General features: G+C 41.7%; 1 protein-coding gene, 1 long non-coding RNA gene and 1 other non-coding gene across 3 annotated transcripts; 2 read left to right on the top strand and 1 right to left on the bottom strand.

The window, feature by feature from the left end:
• Positions 1-599: 599 nt before the first annotated feature.
• Positions 600-671, bottom strand: trnat-cgu (transfer RNA threonine (anticodon CGU)). The gene has a single exon. It is a non-coding gene; the product is annotated as a tRNA-Thr (tRNA).
• Positions 672-861: 190 nt separating this feature from the next.
• LOC117451280 (uncharacterized) lies at positions 862-4,984 on the top strand. The gene is made up of 2 exons (XR_004552638.2): positions 862-1,261; positions 2,572-4,984. It is a non-coding gene; the product is annotated as an uncharacterized lncRNA (long non-coding RNA).
• Positions 4,985-6,484: 1,500 nt separating this feature from the next.
• LOC117450533 (polycomb protein suz12-B-like) lies at positions 6,485-26,776 on the top strand. Its single transcript, XM_034088349.2, has 16 exons — positions 6,485-7,167; positions 7,892-7,938; positions 8,051-8,115; positions 12,621-12,689; positions 13,050-13,099; positions 13,204-13,289; positions 13,366-13,615; positions 18,956-19,058; positions 19,170-19,275; positions 20,303-20,477; positions 20,572-20,660; positions 21,622-21,765; positions 22,360-22,517; positions 23,086-23,278; positions 23,507-23,586; positions 25,135-26,776. Exons 1-16 carry the CDS (start codon positions 6,990-6,992, stop codon positions 25,556-25,558), a joined length of 2,217 nt encoding a protein of 738 aa, XP_033944240.1. The 5' UTR covers positions 6,485-6,989; the 3' UTR covers positions 25,559-26,776.
• Positions 26,777-26,794: the final 18 nt, after the last annotated feature.

The raw sequence follows: 26,794 nt of genomic DNA, 5'->3' as shown, positions 1-26,794 counted from the left end.
TTCCCAAATACATTTGCACAGTTTTTTAAATAGTAACCCCTGTCCATATGTTTATTATTGGGTAGATTTAAACTATAGGGCTATCACTATGGGCAGCTACGCTGTAAATATTTACAAATAAATCCAGCAGAATGGCACAAAAAAAACTGGTAGTGGCCTGGCTGGGTGTATAATTCCCGGCCTGACTTATTGTCCCAGTCCGGCCCTGCATGCAGGTGTGATGTTTGAATCTGCAGTTATCAGATCAGCAAGGTGAGCGTTCCAGTGCCCTGTAAACAAATCTTATTTAGACCTATAAGTGTTGTTTTAGCGCCTTCTTGTGTACTTTGAAGATATCTTTCACAAAGGGAGAGCATTTGTGTGTAGAAATTGCATTCAGTCACAATCCAAAATACTTGTTGGGCTTATTTACTAATAAATTGTACAATTAATCCTATACATGTGTTTGTACAATTATGTGACCTTTGCATTATTGATTGAAGTTGCAGTTAATTGCAGAAGTTGCAGTTAGTTGACATCAATTATCTACAATTATATGCCTCGGTATCTGCAGTTAAAGATGTATGCGAAAAAGAAGTAGAGTCGGGTCGAAACGGGTAAGGCACGGACGGGAATCGAACCCGCGATCTTCGGTTTACGAGACCGACGCCTTACCACTTGGCCACCGCGCCTGGCAGTGTGGAAAGGCCACATTATGATTATTTAAACATACATTATATACATTGAAGGTGAAGCGTACCAACCTCCATTTTATAAACAAGAACAAATCCTAATCTTTCAAAATAGAATTTCCAATTTGTTAAGAAAATAGGCTAAACACAATATACCAAAAGGTTCCATTCAGTAAACGTTTGGAAAAGTTTGGCTTCGCATCGTACACCTTGTGAGGAGCTAATGACATGTCATGTGAGCCCATTCAAACATTAACACACCTTGACAGATTCCTTGTATTAAGCCGAATGTCCCAGCAGATGGCCCTTGAAAAAATGTTGGTCATAATGTTTTATTAAGAACATTTGGACGGTTAGCAAAGACATGCAAATTAAGTCGTAGTGAAGTTTGGCGTGCCTTACTCGCCATACATAAGAGAAGGGGGAAACTTGATCGAGAACACACCCGGAAGTACCTAAGGATAGGATTTCAATATTTCCATGGAACATGTAACCAACATGTAACAACAGATGTCTTACGATGATGTGAACGCCCCATGTGCCTGTGCGACGATTGTTCGATACATCCACATTTACAAGTAGCTCATGCTGTGAGTAACATGACGTAATAAAATCAGTGCTAGTTTGGTAAGAATTTATCTTGGCTAAAGGGTTAGCTTGCTAGCAGAGGATGAGTTCAATAACGTTACTGGGGTAATTCCTGTAAAATATATCGCATTCACATGCATAGTCAACTAGTCCATGTGTTGCAATAGTGTGCAGTTACATTGTTGGTCTTACTGTATTTTAGTTTTACATATTTAACAGCATTCCAGGAAGTCGTTTTACGCATTTACAAAATGTCGAATTAAATAAACCCGTGATGATAGACGAGCTCATGTGTTAGTGAAAGTATAAATCAAGACTTCTAACACATTATGGTTACACATTATTCAATTCGGACATCAAATATATCACTATGTAAAGTGTACACTTGATATTGACGTTAAGTTTATGGGCCTACTGGTATTATGTTATCGTTTGACTGCATGTTGGCTGCTTAGATGAGTAATTCCAATCAATAACAACAGGTGGTTGGATTTTACATAAATATAATTATTTTACATGTGTTTTTTATGTATTTTATTCCTTAGCATAATACTTTTCAAAACTGAACATTGTGAACGTTAACAATATCTCCCAGTCCTCTGCTATGCAAAGAAGGGGGAAATTACCTAATTCAATGTCTCTTAAGAAGAGTACACTGTTGTCACCTTTGAAATATTACTTTCGTTAAGCATGACTTAATTAAATGTTGCCATATTACTAAAAGTGTATACTTGTCCAATGTCATTGGCAGTGTGGATTTGCCCACAAAAGAAATCTGGCAAAAAATGAAAGTGTGGAATTTACAGTTTGATTCTAATGTTTAAGTTGTTTACCTCTACAGTTATAACGATGATTTAAAAAAACAACAACAAGGACATATAGGTAACAATAACGTTTTTTACAACTAAATTAAAGGAGAAATACCTTTTTAAATGAAATCTTGGGATGGATATTTTTACCTAGCCATTTTAATAAAATCTTTTAATCTTTTATCTAGCCTATTTAAATGTGCTATGTTAATTGTATTTTTGTAATTGTATTGTAAGCACCTTGTATTGCAACTTTGCATGAAAGGCATTAAATAGATAATACAGCTTGTTTTTTAGGTTTAGAAGGCGATAAGTTACTGGGGGATGAAGAAATAAAAAGGTACAGTAATAGCTAGATTTGCTTGATTGGAGAAGGTTTGAATGGATTTTATGCATTTTCCTCATTGTGGGTTTGGTAATTCCATTTCAAAATGTTGGCATTGACATTTAAAACTACCATTGCTTGTTGTCAAGTCTAAATCTCGATTTGTCTTTTGTTGCAGCCTCTGACAGAGCGCTCCTGATCGCTGCAGCTGAGCCTCCCTGTCTGCTTCAACATGCCGCTGGTGTTGGACGCAGTGTGGGCGCTGTGGAGCATCGGAGCTGGCATCTATGACTACTTCCACACCAGTGCCATGGAGGAGAGGATCCACACGCTGGAAAACGTCCTCTCTATCCACCAGTTTTTGATCGCAGGCCTGTCGGCAGGGCTCCTCCTGCTCATTACCTACATATTCTGGAGAAAACACTAAAACCTCTCCGACAAGCTCCCACTACATCTTGATTTGTCGCAGGATATCAGGCATTAACCATGCTATCCCGATGCTGACAGTTTGGTTTATGTGGCTGTTCTCACTTGAATATCGAGCCCAAATGAGGTCAGGGGCACTGATGTCCATTACCCATCACTTTGTGGGCCTTGGGGTGTCAGCTTCTCCCTTGTTTTTGAATGTTAAACTGGCCTAGGTAAAACTAATACAAAATCGTCACTAGGCTAATTTGCACTTTGACTTTTTTTGCCAGTCTTGAGAAAAACTCTCTGAAATGACTAACTTAAAGGTCCCATGTCATGCTTTTCTGGTTCTTACCCGTCCCCTTGTGTGTTATGAAGGTTTTTCTGCTTGTAAACGGTCTGCAGAGTCACAAACCCTCAAAGTACACCCTGTAGCGAGTAAAACTCTAACACAGAAAAGACCTGTCTGTGCTGCCCCAGAAAGCCTCGTTGGAGATTTCTCTTTTTCCATTGTTTTCTTCCTGGGTACAGTGACGTGCCCAAACCCAAATGGACCCATTGGTCCAAATAGACCAATCCCTGGAGCCATTACATTACGTCCGCAGAGCCGTTACGTTAAGCTGCAGCTCCGCCGATTTCTCCTCCGAGACGGCGGGACGCGGCGAGGCTGTGAGTCTGTGTGTGAGCACAAACAAAGCTGCGTGTGTGTTTCGGGCTAGGTTTCGCTGTGTCTCGCTGTCTCGCAGACGGCCACTGGGCTCATAGGGGGGGGGCAGGAGCTCCAACAAGCCGTTTAGGACAGAGAGTGAATGCACATACTATACAGAGATGCTGTATGAGAATGTGATTTTGGAAAATTGCACAATATAAATCTATTTTAGTAGACCTCAACAATGGAATTGTGATCAGTAGAAATGGCCATGACATGGGACCTTTAACAGAATACTTTACCCTCAAATTGGTATTTGAATATCAATTACTCACCCTGTGTTACTAGAGCAAATGAAGAAAACGAAAATTGTCACAACATTTAAATATGGTTTACTGCAACACCATACTTCTTTTGTAATATTGCAACAGAGATGCTCTTACATAATTGAATTTTACAGAATATATTATTGAATATATTTATTGAATATGTCTTTGTTGGGAACAGGTCGCAACATAATTTTTTTTATATGTTTTAAAATCAAAATGAGAATAATAATGTAAGGCTTATCACTCCCTTCAATTAAGCTATTATCAGAATTATAATATCAGTCAAAATAACTGCAATTGACTTTTTTCCAAACATGATCTGAACTGAGCGGCATCAAAACTAAATGAAAAGAAAAAACACAGGTTAACCGTACACAAATGATAATTTTGGGGGTCAAATATTTCTTTGAACATCTTCCAAAAGTGTGATGTCGTGCAAAGACGTTTTGCCAGTGGAGACCATTTTAAAATTGACCTTTGGATTTGTTACAGATGTTAAATGCGATTGTGGTTGCTACCAAGTTTTTTTTTTAAAAACCTGTTATCACAAGATCACAATGTAATATAAATCACAATGTAATATAAAATCAACGCTATCCTCAAAAACAAGTCACTATTTCTTATCTGTTTTTTTGTAGGGATTATTAATTTCTCTTTATCTTGAGATAGTATTGCTCAGACATATACTGTCTGTCTGTGTATGTAAGCCTAGTATAAAGAGATATTAAGATTTTTCAATTAAGTTGTGATCTTGAGGCAGCAGGGTTAAAAATAAAGGCTATACTTTTAAAAGTTGGTTTCAGGTCATGATGTTTGCACAACACTATCCTGGTTTGAGGTAAAAGACCTGGAATAACAGGATGAGCACAAGATAACACAGTTAAGAAGGTCAAACACTGGTGTAATACTTAATCTATGGTTGATTTTGCTAAACTGAGGAGAAGGGATTTAAGATGAAGGTTAGTCTATTTATTTTTGGGATGTTTAATGGCAACATTCACATTTTCACCACAACTGTTACCTGTCCGAGTTCATGCTTTTGTGTTTTAAATGATTTAATCCAGTGTTGTTGACTTTAACTACCTGCTTCCGGGATTCATTGCCAGTGTACTGTATGTACTACTGTATGTTACTCTGACAAACCGCTAGGATGGCTACTTTTAAAGGGAATATGTATGACTAATAAATCATAACTTAAGTCCAAACTTTGTGATTCAATTCTGCCTTTTTGCTTCCTGTCATGAGAGTTTTTGTGTGAAATACATGATCCTGCCTTTCTTGAGTATTTTTTTACTGGTTAATACATTTATGTTTTTTTAATCAGCTTCCATCTTGATCCATTTATGTTTTTTTAATCAGCTTCCATCTTGATCCTTTTGTATCAATTGCATGTTAAATAGAGGCAGTGGACTAGTGTGTTGGTGTTTGGATCAGGGGAGCACAGGTTCAAACCCCTCTGCAGTCAGCATGTCGTTGTGTCCCTGGGCAAGACACTTCACCCCAAATTGCTCCTGTGGGGATTGCCCACAGTACTGAATGTATGTAAGTCACTTTGGATGAAAGCGTGTAACAAGTACCATGTAATGTAATGACGTATGAAGTACGAGAAGGCCTTGAAAAGTGACATCTCTGAATGTCTAATACATTTTAAAGATACCTTTGACAGCAGACTTTCTACAATTTTTACCGAAATGATCTTACTTTAAAAGTTGTGCTGTACACACAACATAGATCACTGTTTTTCTTTTTGCAGTCCATCACAAACACAAACTAAACACACACTCCAAAAGACATACAATCAATAAGAAAACATTGAAAGAATCCTACATTTAATCAAAAAAAGAACCTTGCAATATGGGATTCATGTAAATGTGGGTGTTTATTCCATTTGTACGACATGTTATACTATGTATACTATGTTATGACCATTTTTATGGCAGACTACCAGTGGGAAGTAACATTACATTTACTCGAGTACCTTTGAGGATAAGTACAATTTTGAGGGGGTGTTTCATAGGCATACTTGCCAACCTCAGAAATCGGGAGCATTTCAAAACCGCGGGGGGGGGGGGGTGTGGGCTGGAAACTAGGAAAAACTAGGAAACTCCTTACTACAACGTTTTATGGCATACTTGTTTACATACTATGACTTTTGCGACCTTTTAATGACAAATATACTATAATATACTTTGATTTTCAATGGCATGGTATAGTAGTACTTTTGTTATGACAGAATTAGCAAATAGAGGAGCCTACTAGGTATATTTATTTAAGTGTCTTGTCTGTCCTTATTTAGAGCTGTCTATCCATGGGCTCACCATGCTACAGGCGGCAAATATGCCTCAGCCCCAGACAACCAATGACATCTCCAGATTTAACAAACAAGTACTGTGATTGGGTTGGGCTAGTAGAAGGCGGGATGTTAAAACAGAGCTTCACCCTACATTTAACAAGTCGGCGAACCTGAAAAAAACGGAACTCTGACTCTACCTTCAAAATAAAGTTTTGAATTTATCAAGATTACCTTTTTTTACAGAACATGTCTTTATTGGGGTAAGTCTTTTCATTGATATGTATTTACTTATTAACATTCACATCAGTGTTGTATACAAAACATAGTGAAACATGTTTTTATAATGTTATACTATAAATAACCTTTATTTTGAAAATCCTGACCGGATAACTTCTTTATGACTTTTTTGTTGCTTTCCAGTTACCGCTAACCGAACTTGCCAACCGGCGCTCGGCGAGATTTGATGGGGATTTTGTCGAAATTATGGCATCTAAAACTCTGAAAACGTGTGCCTTTTTTGTGTTTAGCCAGCTGTCGTTTGGCAGCAGATTCCGAGTTGTGGATTAGTGAAATCACAGTACCGGACAATGCTAACCAGTTAGCCCGGAGTCGATGCTAATTGGCTAAGGAAGTTAGCCGGTTAGCTTGCCAGAGGCTGGATTTCTTGTTTGGCGCATTTCAAGCCTGTTCGCCGACCACTTAACTATTTAACCTGTGCCGAAAATACAGCATTTGTTTGTAGCTGTCAAATACAAAATACTTGAATTTTCACTATCGGTTTTTTAAAATGAAGTGTTTCGCTTAAGCGGCTGTTTTACCGCAAACGCTGCTCTTTTGTTTTGACAAAGGAAGAGGACCCGAGTTTCTTTTTTTAACACCAGTTCACATCTGGTTGGACAGTTGCCTTTCGTTTGGCAATGGCTCCACAGAAGCAGAGCTCCTCAGGTGGAAGTCACTCTGGGGGCTTTGGTTCTGGAGGAAAAGCCAACGGGTCCTGCCACCAGTCCACCTCCTCCTCCTCCATGGCTGTAGCCAAGAAGCCCAGCATGCAACACATTCAAGCCGACCACGAGTTGTTCCTGCAGGCCTTCGAGAGTGAGTTGCTGCTGTTTTAAAGATAGCATTGGAGTTTAATGTAAGGTCGCAGGAAGCTTTACAGGAAACCGGGTAAATGCTCCATTGTTGAAGGAGCAGATCATTGTACTACATACTTTAAACTATCATCGTGATTTAAGCTTTGTCATTTTTCCAGTTTACTTTTATTTACCAGAAGTGGAAAAAGTATTCAGATCTTAACTTAATTCATAGCTCTAATTACCATGCTGTGAAAATACTCAAATACAAGTAAAATACATGCATTCAAAGACTTAACTTAATTAAAACAATGCAAGTATTATTATCTTAATGTACTTATTGTTTAGAACAATGTTTCCCGTAAATGTTTTACTTTATAGAAGTATATTTTGTATTGGTTAATTTGACTTTGGGTCTATGGTTATTAAGGATGCATTATTTTAACAACTTTTAGTTTAACTTCTAGTATTTTTCAAATGACTTACAATGTAAATAAACAAAATTACCTGACAACAAATGATATCTTATTTTGAATGTCAGCAACAAATAAAACGACATAAAGAAAAACTGTCAGATTCTCTTGAAATGTAGAATCTTTTTTTCTTGATACATGACTTGGATGATTGAGTTTATTAACAAAGTTATCACTAAATGTACCGAGCTTGACACATGTTAAGATTTAAAAACACTTGCATAAAAGGCTGAACACTTCATAAAGTAATATGCTGATCATATTTATTTGCAGAACCAACCCAAATCTACAGGTTCCTTCGCACCAGGAACTTGATCGCTGTGAGTCTTGCCTTTCCTTGACCAAGTCACATGACTGACTTGACCTTTTAAGATCAGAGGAAATGTCCCTGTACCTTCAATTCATGTGTTTTATCTCTCTGCTACATTTCAGCCGATATTTTTGCACAGGACCCTCACCTACATGTCCCACAGAAACTCAAGGAATAACGTTAAAAGGTAAAAATCCAGTATTTCTAATGCATTAAATCAAGATTTCCCATGAAGAGTATTATTAGAAAATGTTACGGCTCAACAGATCAGTTGTTTTTATTTTGGTTGCTTCTTGTATCGTTGCTTCTGTCTCATTTTCTTTCTTTCATAGCTTTATGTTAAACCTGAAACTGACTCTTGAAAAGCAGGTCAAACGTTATCTTAAGATAAAGTTAACCGGCGTGTGTGCTGCAGTAGGAGGGGGCTTAAAGCTAGGAGAGAGGTTTTCAGTTAGGCTGCTTTGCATACAGACGCTGCACAAAAAAGAGATTCTCCTGATACACATGGGGCTGCTTGTGGTCCAGGAGAGTTAAAATACAGCCATGTCGGTGTTTACACATGGATGTTGTGTTAAAGGTTATTGTATTTTCTGTTGAAAAGCTTGGGTTGCATAGTTTTGTAAAAGAAAGTTGTGAAAACTAGCCATTGTATCAGCTGCTATTCATGTAACACCAAGTAGGAGCAAGTTGATAATCAGTTTTTCATTAGCTACCAAACTGTCTCTGTCTAGCCATTTATATTAATATTTTGTCAGTTTGATGCTTTTTTGCAATTTGTCCTTTACAGCTGTTTGGGTTGACTTGAAATATGTATGCATTGTATTTTTGGGGGGATTTTTCTGCCATAGGTTTGACACTGGTATCAAAAGACTGTCAATGACACCCTGCTGTGCTTCATGTCATTGGTGATGCTGGTTGAACAGCATTTGTTTATGCAGGTGTTGCTGTTGTTCAAAACAAAAATGTATTTGCAAGAACTGCAATGAAAGATTATTTTTCTATCAATTAATCTGCTGATTATTTTCTAGATGAATCAAAAAGTTTCTCTCAATGTCTTGATTTGTCAATGAAAACAATCTTAAAATAAACAGAGTAGCATAAATTCTCCGTAGTTAGCGTGGAAAACTTTTCAGACATTTTCGTATATATAACAATCACTTGAACTATAACTTACTGTAGTTGAAGTATATTGACGGCAGCTCTTAAAACGAGATATTCTATGGATGTCAAACTTTCCATATTATAGCCCTAGTTTTATTAACAAATCCCTTTGCTCCTTTGGTAATCATTTAGTATTTTTTGACTTTTGAAAAGTTAAGATATATTCAAGCTTTTAACAAGAGAAAATGCATACACTTCCCGAATGTTAAGAATTACATTTGGGACATTATGTAATCTCTGTCTGAAACCCTTTCAACCTATATCATCTTACTAAAGTGTGTGTGTTGCCCTTATTTAGACACAAGAGCCAGAGTTTTCTTCTCTGTCACACCAACTTCTTGTTAGTGCTTGCTTGGGAGTTGGTAGTGGACTAAAAATGGCAGCCGTGAGAACAACGTTTGTTATTCCTGAATTGAAGTGTACTCAGTGAACCGGGCGACGTGTTTTTCTGCTGCAGCTTGGCTCAGTTTCACTTTCTGCTGCCCTCCTGCATGCTCCAGGCACATGAAGCACTGCTGGTGATGAGAGATGAATACGCTCCACACAGATAACTGACATGCATCCAATTAAGAGAAGCTGTGGATTTTAATAATCAGATTGAACAATGTTAAAAGTCTTTACTCTGCGCTGAATTAAACCGCTTAAATGTTGCAATGCATTGACACGTTTTCTGTCAGTCTATTAAGACTCTTTGACTTAAACTGTCTTTTTGATGCCCTTTTCCAAGTGTTTTTTTTCTTCAAAACTGATCCATAGTCTGAATTTAGTCTGAATGTTTTATGCCAAGTAAAGGCTCTTAGTACTGCATATCCGGCCTCAATACTTGTTTTCCTTGAGAGTGGAAGAATGGCGTTCATGTGACAGTACAGTGTTGCTATATTTAGTCGATGCATTGGGTTGCTGGAGTTAAAGTTGAGCCATTATTTAGTGCTAAACTCTGCCAAATGAAGATGTGAGGAGGAGGGTTTCAGTGTGATGCAAGACCCTGCAGAACCTCACAGGTGTTTTCAGTTACTTTGGCTCTTTAGCCTGCCGCTCAGGTGGAAGTTGGACGGAAGTGGAAAATGATGTGAGCTCCTGTGTGGACTAATGGGCAGATTGGAGCCAGGTGGGCGAGCTTTTTTAAGCACATGGCGCTTATGCAATTATACCCAAAGCACCTAAAACAATACTGACAGTAGATAAAGGCAAAACTCAGGGCTTGTTGTGGAACATCTTCAGTTGTTTCTCTGTCAACACTTGAAACCTCTTAAACACGTTAACCATCTCAACTACCTGCGGCTGTTTACGAGCAGCTAATATGAAGTAAACATGCTACCTGCACAACATTTAAAGAGGCCCTATAATGCTCATTTTCAGGTTTATATTAGTATTAGTGTCTCTACTGGGACATGTCTCCATGCTTTAATGTTCAAAAAGCTCTTTATTTTCCTCATACTGCCTGTGCTGCAGCACCTCTTTTCACCCTCTGTCTGAAACCAGAGCCCAGTCTGCTCTGATTGGTTAGCTGGCCAGCTCTGTTGTGATTGGTCAACTGCTTTGTGATGTCCCGCCACGTATAATGTGTTGGAGCTCTAGCCAATGGAAGCTTCCATAGTGATGTCATAATGTTACGTAACTTAACAAAGGAAACCAATGGCGGTGTTTCTGGCAGGGGGGAAGAGTGTTTGTTAGAGAAATTCCCTCTGTAAGGAACGTTTGGCATTTGAACCTTTGCAGACCATTTACATCAGAATCAGAAACGGGTTTATTGCCAGGTAGGTTCTAGGGATGGGAATTTGAAAGCAAATTTATATTCGAATATTCGACCCCCCAAAAAACGGTTAACCGGTTAACCGAAATGTACATATCCTATACATTTTTTTTTTCAATTTTCAACAACTTTTGGGAATAAATAAGTACATGTTCAAATAAGTGTAGAAACAAGTCAAATTTGTCAAATGTATTGAACTGGTGATCACAGTTTGACAGCTATAGGCCTACAGCTTTCATGCACTAGGGATGGGAACGATTAATCGAATATACATTTGCTTTCAAATTCCCATCCCTACTATGCACAGAATGCAGCTATTCAATAGGCTACTCATTCTTGTTTAAAAATATGAGCATGTCTACATGCTCAGGGGAGATGCGGGGGCGATTCACAATCAGGCCAGCTGTAGAGAAGACCCTCTCAGCTGGAACGGAGGTTGCAGGTATAGCAAGGTATAGCATGTATATATAAGTTTAATTTGGCATAGTTTGACCTCTACACCGCACTCACTAAGCTGGTCGAAATATTTCCACACATTACTCCTTTTTGACGCCATGTCTGTGTAGGACTCTTCTTAGAGGGTAAATAATTACCGGACTATGACTGGTAAAATATGTTGAATACCGGCAAAACTAAATCTCTCCTGTCAAAATGTCTATGTACTTTGCCGCCACACACGGTTGCCAAGCAGCGAGTGTTGACAGGGGGCGGGGGGGGGAGCTCATGAACTGTTAGCGGCGGAACCTCGCAACCATACTTGCCAACCCTCCCGATTTTCGCGGGAGACTCCCGATTTCATAGCCCTCTCCCGGTTTCCTCCCGGGGTCATATTTCTCCCGCATTTCATTTATTGTTCTCATTGTTTAAAAGTTTGTGTTATGGTTCTAGTGTGAAATAAAGCACAATAATTACATTTAAGACTGTTTCCCTTTTTTTTAAGAAAAGTATCGAAAAATAATCGGAATCGCAATTCTTGACTTGGTATCGAAACCAAAACGTTGGTATCGTGACAACAAAGCTACTCCTGACCGTTACACCTGATATTTAGTAGGTCTGTTAAGTATTGAATGCTGATAATTCTGCCGTAATTTGGCCGGTCAAAGTTGTTTGGGATCGGATAAAATCGCTCCGTTACTTTCGTCCCGTGTTACTTTCGTCCCGGCTCTCCCTACGTGTGTATGTGTGGTGTCAGGTGTCAGTATGAGAGGATGACAGCGCGTCTAATTTTGATGTGGCCCAAGAGCCAATCACAATAATACCTGCGATGCAGTGAACCAATCACCTTTGAGGGGGGGAAACCTATCGTTGATTAAACACTATCCAGTGTTTCCCCTACCATTGTCTTGGAGGGGCGCTGCGCCCCGCCAAGTAGCGGTAGAAACTGTTCAGGTGGCGAGAGGTGTTGGTCCTGATGGAGCGCAGCCTCCTGCCAGAGGGGAGGGGGTGAACAGGGTTGTGTCCAGGGTGGGAGGGGTCGGCCACTATGTTCCCGCCTCAGGTCGTGGAGGGATGGCAGATTGCAGTCGATCACCTTCTCTGCAGAGCGCTGACACGCTGCAGCCTGCCCTTGCATGCACAGAAACCTATATGACACACTACAGGAAATGGATGAATGAGCATTAATATAACTGTTATAGCGGATGATGTTAGTCTGTGGACTGAATCTAAAACAGAATGAATCCATTTCTCTGTGAATCCTCTTCCTGTGTGTAGAGATGTGTTGTTCCGACTGTTGGGTGGTGTTGTTGCTAACCCCCGCTGTGTGTCTGCATGTACAGGAAAAGCTCCAAGGTTGACAATCTGTTGTTCAAAGTGGAAAAGATGAGAGGAGAACAGGAGACTCACAGGTAAACACTCCTTTTCTTTTGAACAGGCAGCAATTAACTCTAATCCTCATTATCAATTATACTGCCAACTATTTTCAGGATGATTAAATTCAATGTTTGTTCGATTAAGTGTCAGAGTCCATGCCAGTTGAAAGCTTAAGGGGCTTTCAATGTCTTGTGTTGTGACAATACAACACAATGTCTTCAGTTGAATACGTTTACATGTATAAATCATTGTAAAGCTGAAAACAGCATTTTGCCAAATGAACTTGACTTTGAAACGATGAATCGGTGTACAAAACGTTTGCTGTTGATATTTCTGGTCATTTCTGATTATCTGTAAGAATTCTAATACAAAGTTCCTCTGTTCCCCCCCCACAGCCTGGCCTCTAATCTGCAGCTCACCTTTACTGGCTTCTTCCACAAAGCTGGTAAGTCTTCTCTTCCCGTACTCCATCCTGTTTTCTTTAGATGTCGTCTTTCCCCTGATTCTGGGTGACTGACAGGAAGTCTTTTGGTCCCGGTGTGTCCTCAGGGAAGTCCTCTCAGGACAGTGAGAATGAGCAGAACTCCGTCTCTCTGGAGGTGCTGCTGGTCAAAGTCTGTCACAAGAAGAGGAAGGTGTGTTGGTCATCACGTGCTCTCAGGGGTCTCGGTAGTGCTCTGACATGTATCTGACATGTGTTCTCCTGTCCAGGATGTGAGCTGCCCGGTGAAGCAGGTCCCGACGGGGAAGAAGCAGGTTCCTCTGAACCCAGACACCAGCGCTGGAGTCTCCCCCAAGCCCGGCTCCGTCCCCTCTTTACTGGTTCCCAGCAGCGAGTTTGAACCCAGCAACTCTCACATGGTCAAGTCCTACTCGCTGCTGTTCAGAGTGTCGAGGCCCGGAGCCCCCCGCACCCAGATCAACGGCCTGGCCAACGGGGAGAACAACCACCACAGCAGAGGTGACTGTTGGTTCCTCTGCTGTATCGAACACGGGGCTTCTTTCTGTCGGTCATTACATCATCGCACTAACCGGGCCAATAGACCTGCTGTATCGAACACGGGGCTTCTTTCTGTCGGTCATTACATCATCGCACTAACCGGGCCAATAGACCTGCTGTATCGAACACCGGGCTTCTTTCTGTCGGTCATTACATCATCGCACTAACCGGGCCAATAGACCTGCTGTATCGAACACCGGGCTTCTTTCTGTCGGTCATTACATCATCACACTAACCGGGCCAATAGACCTGCTGTATCGAACACGGGGCTTCTTTCTGTCGGTCATTACATCATCACACTAACCGGGCCAATAGACCTGCTGTATCGAACACGGGGCTTCTTTCTGTCGGTCATTACATCATCGCACTAACCGGGCCAATAGACCTGCTGTATCGAACACCGGGCTTCTTTCTGTCGGTCATTACATCATCGCACTACCCGGGCCAATAGACCTGCTGTATCGAACACGGGGCTTCTTTCTGTCGGTCATTACATCATCACACTAACCGGGCCAATAGACCTGCTGTATCGAACACCGGGCTTCTTTCTGTCGGTCATTACATCATCGCACTACCCGGGCCAATAGACAGGCAGATCTTAAACAAACATCTAGGTAACTCACACTTTTCTGGAAGATGAAAGAAATGTGAAATTGAAAAATGAATACCCAATCACCCGACGCATTCATAGACCAAATTAACTTTGGGTTACCTGTTAGCAGAAATATTCAGATGTGTGAATGTAACAGATTGTTCAACTGTATCTGCTCATTTATTAGCAAAGAACAATGACTGAGAAAGTTAATTGTCTTCCAATCTATTGCAGTTCAGTTTTTTCACAGTTTATCTTGGTGAAGATTGAAGATCTGAATATATAGTTCATATTAGGGATCGACCGATATGGCTTTTTCAAGACCGATACCGATTATTAGTAATCAAGGAGACCGATAACCGATATTTGGAACCGATATACATTTGCAGTAAAAAAAAAAAATCTTGGTGTCAAAATGTAGAATAACACAAACTCCAACACAACTCAACACAACTTCTTTGAAATGCATTTAAGCATATATTATGTTTAATTCACTTTTAAACACTTCTAATATTTTGCTAAACATTTGCTAGATACATGTTGGCTAGCTAATGAGCTTCACATATCAACCTGAAAAACTGCGAGGCTCCACTCGCAGCCCCCCCCCCCCCCCCCCCCACAGTTACTCCACTGCGAGACGCTTCACGCACCCCAACTCTGACTGACTTCCCGCGTCCCTGTGTAACTGGGAAACTGATAGAATTGGATCAATAGATCGTGGTGTTTTTGCGACTTCAGCATAGGGGATAGGGATGTTTATTGGACTTCGGTTTAACACGTGTATGGCTCTGCCGCCCAGCGCTGCTGCTTGCTTCAGTCTGTGTTAGGGCTGCACGATTCTTGCTCAAATGTGAATCACAATTTTCCTCCATAAGAATTGAGATCACGATTCTCATCGTTTCAATGATAATATTTATTGCACTACAGTACAATACATTTAAACAGACAACATTTCAACACGAATTCCACCAGCCTGGCTGTGTGGTCATTGAAGATTCTAATCTAATCTAATCTAATTTGTCTCTCTTGTAACAAAAACATAACTTAACAAAAGGATTAACTTAAATACTGCAGTCAGTACTGAATATAAAAACGGAACAGAACATAAAGTTACAGCTTCAGAATAGATGTAAATAAAGCCTAGCTGCCTAGCTACTAGCACAGTCCATCTACTGCACTAAGATTCTTGGCTAAGAACACCAACATGTCGATATTCTGAGGTTTCAGGGAGGACCGCTGGCACGTCACAATGTTCCCCCCCGTGCTGAAAGCCCCTTCTGAAGGGCTGCTGGTCGCAGTAATACAGAAGTATTTCCTGGCCAGCATGGACAGTCTTGGGTATTGTCCCTTGTTGTTATTCCACCAATTTAAGGGGTCATCTTCGCTGTCGATATTTCTTGAGAGTAGATATGCGCCTAGTTCCATGTCGACAACTTGCTCGACTTCAGGTGCAGCTGCCTCGTTCCCCTTTGCTACTTTAAAAAAGCTGCCTACGGTCTTTCTCTTCTTCCCACCAGGGGGGGGCGTGGCACTGGGGGAAGCTGTGGTGGGAGTGAGGCTGAGACTCTCCTTGAAAAGGGAAAATAGAATTTAATAAAAAGGTTAACCTTAATATTCTACACTTGATAACTTAAGTAATATCTCAGCAGTTAAATACTAAGGTTGATAAACTAAATAAATGTTCCCAATTAATATAAACAGTTACCATAGTAACGATGCTAGTTATCTCATCCTTCTGTCTGGTCTTGACAGTGGTTTTGTTGTCCTCGCTGACACAGTCCAGTTTGCACCTTGGATCCAGACTGGTAGCTATGCCAAGCAGCGCCTGTGTCTGACAGCGCATCTGTGAATTCTGCCAGTGTGTTCCGGGCGAGAACTCGTGTAATGGCCTCTTGTTGTTCAAGGACCCTGTTGACCATATATATATATATATATATATATAGAGAGAGAGAGAAAAAAAAACACATGACAAAAAAAATAATGGTTTAAAATGGTAAAAATATATATACACATATAACAGTAATTCATTAAGGCATAGCTCAAATGTAATGCACAGTAAAATCCTCACTAGAGGGCATAGCAGTGGCAGCCATGTTCTGGTTCCATCATTCCAGACCCCATTCATTTTTCCCATAGAGATTTCCTAAAATATTTATATCAATTAATTTAAGCCTATAATCAAGCCATCCAGGATACTGGTGAATCATGACCATAACACATTTGATTCTATGAAAAATGAATGAATATTTAATTATATGATATTCTACATTTAATAAATACCCTTTGTTTTGCGGTTTTAACTTCTTTTTTTCCACAAAATCAAACGTGTTATGGTCATGAATCACCAGTATCCTGGATGGCTTGATTCTAGGCTTAAAATAATTTATATAAATATTTTTGGAAATCTCTAAGGGAAACATTTATGGGGTCTGGAAAGATGGAATAAAAAAATGGCCTATTCATTTAAGCCTGAGTATAAATATATACCCAAATGGCGGGGGGTACTATAATATTTAGACTATACATTACAATTTAAAATGGTGGTAATTAGTTAAATGAAATAAGATTTTTTTTTTTTAATACATAAACATGTTCAGTACAATATTGACAGTTAATTTAACTCTACACTCTCAGACTTAAAGGAACAGAGGACTTTACTGTGGGATGGATTGTGCTCAGCTCACCTACAGCCAGATGTAGCCTGTGGCCAAAACACTGGAGCCTTGTCCAGTTGTTTATGTCGGATGCTTTTATGATGTTTGATCCACTATCTGTAGTGATGCACACCATCCTTTTCGGATCCAAGCTCCAGGACTGGAGACTTTCCATTAGTCCCACTGCAATTTCGTCGCCCGTGTGGTCCACGGGGAAGAAAGCTGTCTGTAGGCATCGACTTTTCATGTTGAAATCACTGGTGATGAAATGCCCCGCCAGGCTCATATCTGGTTCCATGGTACGACTGGACCACAGGTCAGTTGTTGTCGCAAAGTGCTGGACATCTTTCAGTTCTGTCTCGACTGTGGTTCGAGTCTTGTAGTACATGGCAGGCAATGCAGTACGTGAAAAGTAGTTGCGGGAAGGCACTGAGTACCGCTTATCCAGCGTCTTCATCAAGTTCTTGAACCCTTCATTTTGAACTGTATTTATTGATGCCATATCCTTAGCCAAGTAAAAGGTGATGGCTTTCGTTATCTCTTTGTGCCTTCGTGAGCCGTGTGAATATGGTGTTCCGTTGAATAACGTTTGGCTTATGGATGTTTGCGTCGTTGTCTGCGGTTTGATATTTGTTTCGGGTTGTCCTTCTTTGCTAAAGCATACGGTATTTTATGGTGACGCTGCAGGTGATTTAATAGGTGTGTGGTGTTACCTGACGTCGTTGCGACGATGCGAGAACAATGCTTACAGTGGACGACTTTTTGTAAGTCATCATCAGGATCAAATCCAAAAAAGTTCCACACACTGGATGAATGTGGTCCTTTTCTCGGCACAAGCACAACTTCCCTCTCGCCAGAGTCGCCACCGGGATTTTCATCGGTGTCATTGTCCTCGACCTCCTCGTCACTCATTTCTGTTTTTCTTGTAATCAGTGCTAATGCTAACGCTACTGTAAACATACTGCCGGCTCCTGCCCTCACGTGCTGCAGGCAGTGAGTGTTGCCAGGCATACTTATTATAAGCCACATTGGGATAATCTTTCTGTGAAGTTGCTTGGTAGGAGTAATAATGGTTGTTGCGGTTGTGAATGAATGAATGAAAACTTTATTACAGACTCAGGGTCAGGTGTGAGCTTGTACTGTAGATGGGTTATTTTCAAATAGCCGACCCGACATATATAGGTTTAAAGTGCTCATGTTCTTTTGCGCTGGTTTTCATAGACCTGGTTGCTTATTCCTTCCTAACGGGCAACCCTCGTGGCTGCAGCGTTAACACTGCATGAGCGGAGGAGAGACAGACAGAACACTACCATTTGGATGCGAGCATGGTACTTTAATGTTAAATGTATAGAGTATATTTGCTTTACATCGTTTAAGTATGATTGACATTGCAAGTTGGTATTATTCAGAAGCTAAATAGTAAAAAATTCAAACAAATAAAATCAGCTTGACGTCATAGGATCGCCGTAATTTAGAAATGAGATCGCATCGGTGTCTGAATCGAGATCACGATCTTTTTTCGATTAATCGTGCAGCACTAGTCTGTGTCTGCGTTCTTTCGCACCTGCCTGAAAATCAGTAATAGCCTATCAGATAGCGCTGTGGGCGGGACATTGCTCGTGTACAGAGTGGTGACTGCAGCCAGAGAAACGGCCGCATCAGAGCCAAAGTTTTATCGGCAATTTGATAAAAATAAGGCCGATACCGATAATCGGTCAAATACCGATTATCGGTCGCCCCCTAGTTCATATAGTGGTTGATGGAGCTGTACGGATTTTAAAACCCATAGTAACAGTAAAGCGGTACAGTGTCACAAACTCATTTAATAATGACACAAATTATTTTTGGAAATGAACTCTGATCATGTTTGTCCTTTAAATCCCTGATTTACACTTCGGTGAATGTTCGTAGCTCTCAGCTTCGTGCTAACTTGGCGAGTCAGGTGTTGTTATGATGATATGTGACACTTGTAACAAACCAAATGATTTCCTTTGAAGATGTGAAATCACCATTGTGATGTCTGTCAGGCTTCTTATTGGATCATGTGTCTCTCAGACTTTACAGAGGAAATGTCAAACAGGAAGAGGAGGAGCTCCTCTCTCAGGGAGGAGGGAGAAACCACATTTGTGGCTCAGATGACTGTCTTTGATAAGAACAGGTGAGGAACACACACTGTCACCCTCTGACACGAGAACACACTCTCCTCTCATCTCATGTGCATCGCCGTGTGTGTGTGTACACGCTGTGAATGATGCTGTGCTGTGTGCAGACGCCTGCAGCTGCTGGACGGGGAGTACGAGGTGTCTATGCAAGAGATGGAGGAGTGTCCCGTCAACAAGAAGAGGGCCACCTGGGAGACCATCCTGGACGGGAAGGTGTGTGTGTGTGTGTGTGTGTGTGTGTGTGTGTGTGTGTGTGTGTGTGTGTGTGTGTGTGTGTGTGTGTGTGTGTGTGTGTGTGTGTGTGTGTGTGTGTGTGTGTGTGTGTGTGTGTGTGTGTGTGTGTGTGTGTGTGTGTGTGTGTGTGTGTGTGTGTGTGTGTGTGTGTGTGTGTGTGTGTGTGTGTGTGTGTGTGTGTGTGTGTGTGTGCTTATTCATTACACACTGGAGACACGATGTCCAAGAGCAGTGTTGTTTCAGCATTTTGGTTACAAATATATTGTTCAATGCCGTCACAAAAGTGTCCCTTAACCTGTGTGTCCAAAATCTTATTTGGAAGCACCTCGTTCATTTTGGAAAATATACTGGAAATGACAAATAGCCAGTTACGAGAAAATAATTGTGACTTTGGGGTCACGCAGAACCGGGTGGCATTAGCAACACAACACTTAAGATGTTGTTTCAGTAACATTAAGCATTTTCCAGAATAAGATATTTCATGTTGATCAGTCTCGCAGCGGGTACATTTTAAAGCGTGACAGCAAGAGCGACAGATCAAAGGCATACAATCCAAATGCTAAGCGAACATATTAAATATAGAAACAAGCACACGTTAGTAACATAAGTACACGTCCATGATTACAATGAAGTAACAACATTTAAAAGCCTAGTGGACATATACAAGTGTTGAGATTGTATTCTCAAATCAAGCTAACATTCATTCCAAGTCCACTGCCCTCTTTAGCAAGGTGGTTGGTTTGTTTTTCATTCAGAGGTTTAACCTTTTTAACAATGTTTTAATTGTGCAACAAAGCTATGCTTAATTTTATATTTGAATGAAGTCATTTTGAACCGAGATCAGTGTGAGCATGCCGCCCTAATGATGGAATGAAAATTCCTTTTGTCCATATGGAAGTCAATCAGTGATTACACATATTGACTCACCGACCGCGAGGTTCCATCCCTTCGGTTTGTGCTCGTTGGTTAAAGAGAGTAATAACATGTCATCCCCTCTTTCCTGCAGCGCATGCCTCCCTTTGAGAGCTTCTCTCAGGGCCCCACCCTGCAGTTCACGCTGCGCTGGACCAGTGACGCCTCGGACCGCTCCACGGCCCCCGTGGCCAAACCTTTAGCTACCCGCAACTCTGAGACCAACCAGGAGCCCCGACCCAGCTCCCTGAGGGCCACACACACTCTGGGTGAGCAGCAGAGGTTTGACATCCAGAAAGCAGCTGTTTATCATTATTTCACTCTTACAAGTGACTCGTGGTGTGTTCGTCCTCTGTGCTGCAGCTGTTAAAGAATCCATAAATGCTGACGTCCAAACCAGAAGAGAACTGATCTCAGCTGAGCCGCGCCAGAAGCTGCGCATCTTCTACCAGGTCAGTCTGCTGCCCCGCCTTCACCTCCGAGAGTCTGCGTGGCCATTTTAAAGGGGGCCCATCATGCAAAATGCACTTGTTGATGTCTTATACATGAGTATGTGTCCCCGGCGTGTCGGGGAACTCAAAGTGTCAGAAAGTAAAACCCTCTCTCTTTTCCTCCGTGCGCAAATCTGTGAAAACGGGGCAACAACGAGCTGATCTAGATTTGCCATCCGATATGACGTAAATTACATCATATCGGATGGCACCCACGCGGCGGACCCACGGCCCTATCAGAAAGTTGCAATCAGAATCAATGCCTGACGTGTTTTGGACGTAATATGGTCTTTGGTTACATTAGCAAGCATGCTAACACTCAGAGCTAACCAGTACTGGAGAGAGCACATGTGTGAAGAAGCAGGAAGTAGAAAGGAACTCACCTTGTGGTAAACCAGCCAGAGAGAAAGCCTTTGAGCTCCAGACTGTTTCAGAGATAATCCTTGATGTGGTTTTGGAGTTTCATCACCGCAGCATTTATTTTAGACGGTATCTGCCGGGTCCCGCATGAGCAGGCATGTTTTTGTAAAGCTTTATACCCCGAATCAGCACTTTAGTAACAGGAAGTGAAATAGAGGCATGTGGGTGATCTGTTTGGTATTTTGAGCAAAACACTTCATGGACATGTTTTTTATACATGTTTATATATCTGAGACCTATGCTGTTGCCTGATAGGTGACCTTTAACATGTTTTCTCCACACATTGTCCTGACGATAACACTGTGCGACTTGTACCACGATCCAATGAACTTTGTCCAAGATCCCTGTGGTGTTGCAGCGGTTTGACCTTAGCGACACATTCCCACACGTTCCAATGCTGCGTTCAAACGGTGTTGGGATATTTGGGAAACAAATGGATGCGAATGCCCTGAAACGGGTCGTGGCGCTGATGACACGCTCACGTCTGTGTTCTTGTGTCCAGTTCCAGTACAATCACAACACGCGGCAGCAGACGGAGGCCAGAGACGACCTGCACTGTCCCTGGTGCACGCTGAACTGCAGGAAGCTGTACAGCCTGATCAAACACCTCAAACTGTCCCACTCCCGCTTCAACTTCAACTACGTGGTGAGACGCAGCAACATGTCCTTCAATGAAAAGAATACAAGTAAAACCACAGGTTCAAACGATGGGATACAAAATAAAAAGTGATTACGGAACAACTGACGAATAAAATAACTTGTTGACTAGAAAGGACCGGAATGGATTTGGATACTGATAAAACACATACATTTACTAAGTCGCATATAAACTCGGCAGTACAATTTAAAGCCTCATTTTTTCATGTTTCCATTATTAGCATAACATTCCTGAGTGAAGGATTTTCCATAATTAAAGAATAATAATACTGATAATTGATATATGCGCCTTCTTTAAACTCAACGCAATTCTTAAAAAATCTTGAATCAATATGAAAAATCACCATCTTCTAGTTCGATATGCCTCCTTCAATGAAGTTATGGTAAAATATGATTTAAAAGAATATAATAAACAAAATGCTTGAGCCATTATTGAAACTAAATGGAAATGTTTGGCTCACATTGATGCCTTTGACCTAAAAAGACTTAAAGCAGTGGATTTAAATGATGTTCCTGGAGCTCACAGCAGTCTTCCAGATGGAGCCGTCAGTCAGATGTTTGTATTCACTCTGATCTCCGGCAGCCCCATCCCAAAGGAGCGAAGGTGGAGGTCTCCATCAACGAGTGCTACGACGGCTCGTACGCAGGGAACCCTCAGGACATCCACAGCCAGCCGGGCTTCGCCTTCAGCAGGAACGGCCCGGTGAAGCGGACGGCCGTCACGCACGTCGTCGTCTGCAGGTATCACTACTCTCACTGTCAACAGAGGGATAACACGCAGGAAAGCTATTCCACAACATGATTTGGTTTGCTGTGAGCGTACAAGTTACATACATGCTGCAGTGTGGTCTTTCAGAATAAATTAAAGTGTTATCTTTTTTATAACCAACATCTACCATTCAAATCCCTTTCCTGTAGTGTTCTATTGGTTTGTGTAAATGGTCTGCAAAGGCTACAATCCCTGAGTTCCCCTCCACCTAACATAGTGACATCACTGTGTAACACTGGCGCTTCAATTGCCTAACACTCCAACACATTGTACGTGATAGGCTAAGGGGCGGGACATCTCTAAGCAGTTGACCAATCACAACAGAGCTGGCCAGCTAACCAATCAGAGCAGACTGGGCTCTGGTCTCAGACAGAGGGTGAAAAGAGGTGCTGCAGCACAGGCAGTATGAGAAAATAAAGAGCTTTTTGAACATTAGAGCATGGAGACATGTCCCAGTAGAGACACCACATACAAATATGAACCTGGAAATTAGCATAACTTGTCCTCTAAATATCTTTGAAACTATAATTTTCTGTCCAGACCCAAGAGGACGAAGGCGAGTCTGTCGGAGTTCCTGGAGCCGGAGGACGGAGATCAGGAGCCGCCCGTCATCAGCGGACACAACCGGCTGTACTTCCACAGCGACAGCTGCGTGCCGCTGAGGCCTCAGGAGATGGAGGTGGACAGCGAGGACGAGAGGGACCCCGACTGGCTCCGAGAGAAGACTGTGAAGGTGAGCTCAGTGCTGACAGAAGACATACTGGAGCAGCACACTATGCCTTACTGGTCATGTTGGTCAGACTACCCGTTACAGCAGTTTCATAATGCCTTTGTATGTACAGGAGAAAGAAACACTTTGATTCAGCCACTAGTTCTGGACCTGCATTCCTGATGCTTAAGCTTAAGTAGAAGGTTGGCCATGTCTAACATCTGATCTAAAGTCTGACTGCTCTCTCCGCAGCAAATGGAAGAGTTCACAGACGTCAACGAGGGAGAGAAGGAGATCATGAAGCTGTGGAACCTCCACGTCATGAAGAACGGGTGTGTATGAAGCTGAATCTTTATCTGCTTAAACAGGGCTCGAGCTTAAGGACGTCCCGTCGTCCCGGGGCCGAAAAAAATAGTGTCGGGGAGGATAAAAAATAATTTTGGGACGAATTTGGGACGAGAGTTAAAATTAAAATATCCTGCTAACTTTACTACAAACGGCGATGAAAATGAAACCGACTGCACGTTTTGTGTAGCACACAGTTATTAAACCTCCTTGTCAACATAAACACACACGCACAAAATATTTAGCAACCCGCGAAATACACACACATGTAGCTACTGCTATGCCGCCCAGCTGGCTGTGCCCGCGAATTCCTGGTCCGCAAATTCGTGCTCTCTATGGTCTAGCCAGATTAATATAATATGGCTCTGGGTCTAGCTATATACTGACTGAGTGTGTGTATTTCGCAGGTTGAGTGATGTACAATGACAATGGCATCCCGTGGAGGAATTCTGAAATGTTTTACCGTTCCATCACAAAAACGCACAGCAGAACCAGACCCTGGAGCGCCGGCCTCTTTATTTACTTACTCCTCTTCATCCCCTATGAGTAATAAGGCTGAGATGGGAACCCTCCATCGTATTTAGTCCTTAGCAATATGCTGCGCCTCTCCCCATGTAGGGATGGGTACCGAGCCCCGGTATTAAACGGGCCCCGCGCCGGAATTATTAAAGACAGTGGTAACGTTAAGCTCCGACGTTATCAGACTTTTTATCGGTACTGGAGACATTTAAAAAAAATATGTCATATGTATTATTGCTACATACACATATCGCAGTTTTAGTTTCACCAACTCCGTTTCTAATATGCAATAAGACTACAACATGCGTCTATGATGTATTTTCGAGCTTTCCAATCCAGATGAGATCTCTCTGTCCCGTCTGTGTGCGAGGGGGCGGGGCAGTTTGTAAAGGTCTCCTGACTGACAGACTGTCATCCTGGTTAGTGGTTACTCTGGGTTCTGTCTTCAGGACAGTGTTGGATTTTTTTTGATAATTGGATGGGACTTGATTGGATTCAATATTAGAGTAATTTTCTCGTTTGTATGTTTGTTTAAATATATTTGGCCTTTGTTTATGTGATTGAATGATTTACTAAAATAAAAAGGTTGATGAATTATCATCTAATGATTTGTATGATGTTTTATTTATGTTAAAGGTCACTTTGAATGATTTTAACTAATGATAATGTAGGAAAAAAAAGAAGAAAAAAAATCGGGACAGTCCACATTAATTTCGGGACGGCTTGGATTGTATTTCGGGACGGTTCCGGGAGGATGGGGAAAAAAGTTAGTCGAGAGCCCTGGCTTAAAAAAGGCCAGCTTATGTTATTAAACGAAACAAGGCTGCACAGAAATTAAATGTGTTGAAAATGTTGATAAGCATTTTAATGCAACAATAGCTATGTTAACTACCTATTGGGTACAGCCATGGTAGTGAACAATGTGTACGTATTAAATGGTGCATTTAAAAAAAAAAAAAAAAAAACCCGTCTCTTTGCTTGCACTCACCCCATCATCCTCTCTGTCCTCCCTACAGCTTCATAGCAGACAACCAGATGAACGAGTCGTGTCTGGTGTTTGCCGATCACCATGGCGCCCACATCGTCAAAAACAACCTCTTTCGCAACTTCCTGCTGCACCTGATCAGCATGCACGACTTCAACCTGGTCACCACGCAGACCATCGACCAGGCCATGGCCCGCCTGCGCCTCCTGCAGAGCCAGCCTCACACCGACAAGGAGGAAGAGGAGGAGGAGGAGGAAGAGGAGGACTGGGAGACGGCCGTGGAGTCTCAGCCGGAGATGGATCAAGATCCCGAGCTCGATGCGATCGATGACACACCCTGTAATGAGGGGACTAGCAAAGGCTGCGTGGAGAACGGAGGAGAGGAGGAGACGGACGGGACAGAGAGAGCGGCCAGCGAGCAGAAAGTCCCCGGCTCTGGATCGGCTTCAAACTGAATCTAAACTCTATCAGATCCCCAACAGGACAATACACGAATCTTACAAACACACAGGTTACTGCAGGGAATCACGTTTTCAAAAGCAGGCTACATCTGAGAGATGACATTGTTCTACATCATGGTGCGTCAGACGTTTATCATTTCATTACCTTTAGAAATGTAGAAGTGTTCTTCATAAGTTGAATCTCAGAATGATCAGATGCAGTTAGCTGGTGCTCGATCCCCGTTTACTCCTCAGAAACTCTGGGTGCCACGATGCATTCAAACACAGCTCCTCCACAGAAAAGGAGGTGACCTTTTTGGGGGGGAATCGGGTGAAGTCGTCCCAACAAATAAATTGACAGGATCACTTCTTTCAGCATCCGTTTCTTTTTCATATATGAATCCAGGTGCTCGTTCCAGTCGCTTTAACTTCATATAATCGTTGAGGGACTTTTGCTAACACACACTCACTAAGGCTCTGGAATATCTGCATTTCTTTTCACTTGCGTATATACTAAAGAGTTGCAGGCCAGCTTCAGAGGGGTTAGGGGAGGCCATCAACTTGCCACTCATTTAATCTTTTGTCTCATTTCTCTGCTGGTTTTTCCTCCTGCCGTTATGTACATAAGACTCTGGGAAACTCACAATATAGCTTTGGATAATGTCTGTTTTGGAAAGCAACATGAGTTCTTTTGTTATAGCTTCTTTTAGTTCACACACCAAAGGGGATGAATCTTCTGCAGGTTGCTCTGCTGCTGTTTCTCATGCTTTCTTTTTTGTAAAAATAAAACAAATAGTTTTCTGCAAAACCTGACCCGATCTCACTGCCTTGAAACGGGAGCAGAAAGAAGCACAATGTCCAGGAGAGCGTTTCAGTTTCCTGCTTCACATTGAACAGTTTATGGACTGGCATTGATGCAGAAGAGTCTTTATGTACCTTCTCATGGTGCAACTTTTCAAAAGCTTTAGAAGTGTGATGGTGAGAAATTCAGCAGGATCTAGTTTGCCGTTTGGTTCACATGTGACAGTTCTGAGTGACGTGCAGAGCACTTTTTAATTTAGATACAGCCCACTTTTCCCACATGAGACCAGCAGCATTTTGCACACGATGAGGAGCCATGTCAAGAAAATTAAGACTTTTCTTCTACATTTATGTAAAAACCAGCTTGACGTTGTGAACTTTTAAGTTGAGTCAGAATGGTTTTCTAATAAAAGAACAATTTTGTACAACTATCGACCATGTGCTTTATTT

The sequence above is a fragment of the Pseudochaenichthys georgianus genome, chromosome 8, assembly GCF_902827115.2.
Source record: "Pseudochaenichthys georgianus chromosome 8, fPseGeo1.2, whole genome shotgun sequence".
Lineage (NCBI taxonomy): Eukaryota > Metazoa > Chordata > Actinopteri > Perciformes > Channichthyidae > Pseudochaenichthys > Pseudochaenichthys georgianus.
Note: the sequence above shows the minus strand (reverse complement) of the source record. Positions and strands in the feature narration are given on the sequence as shown.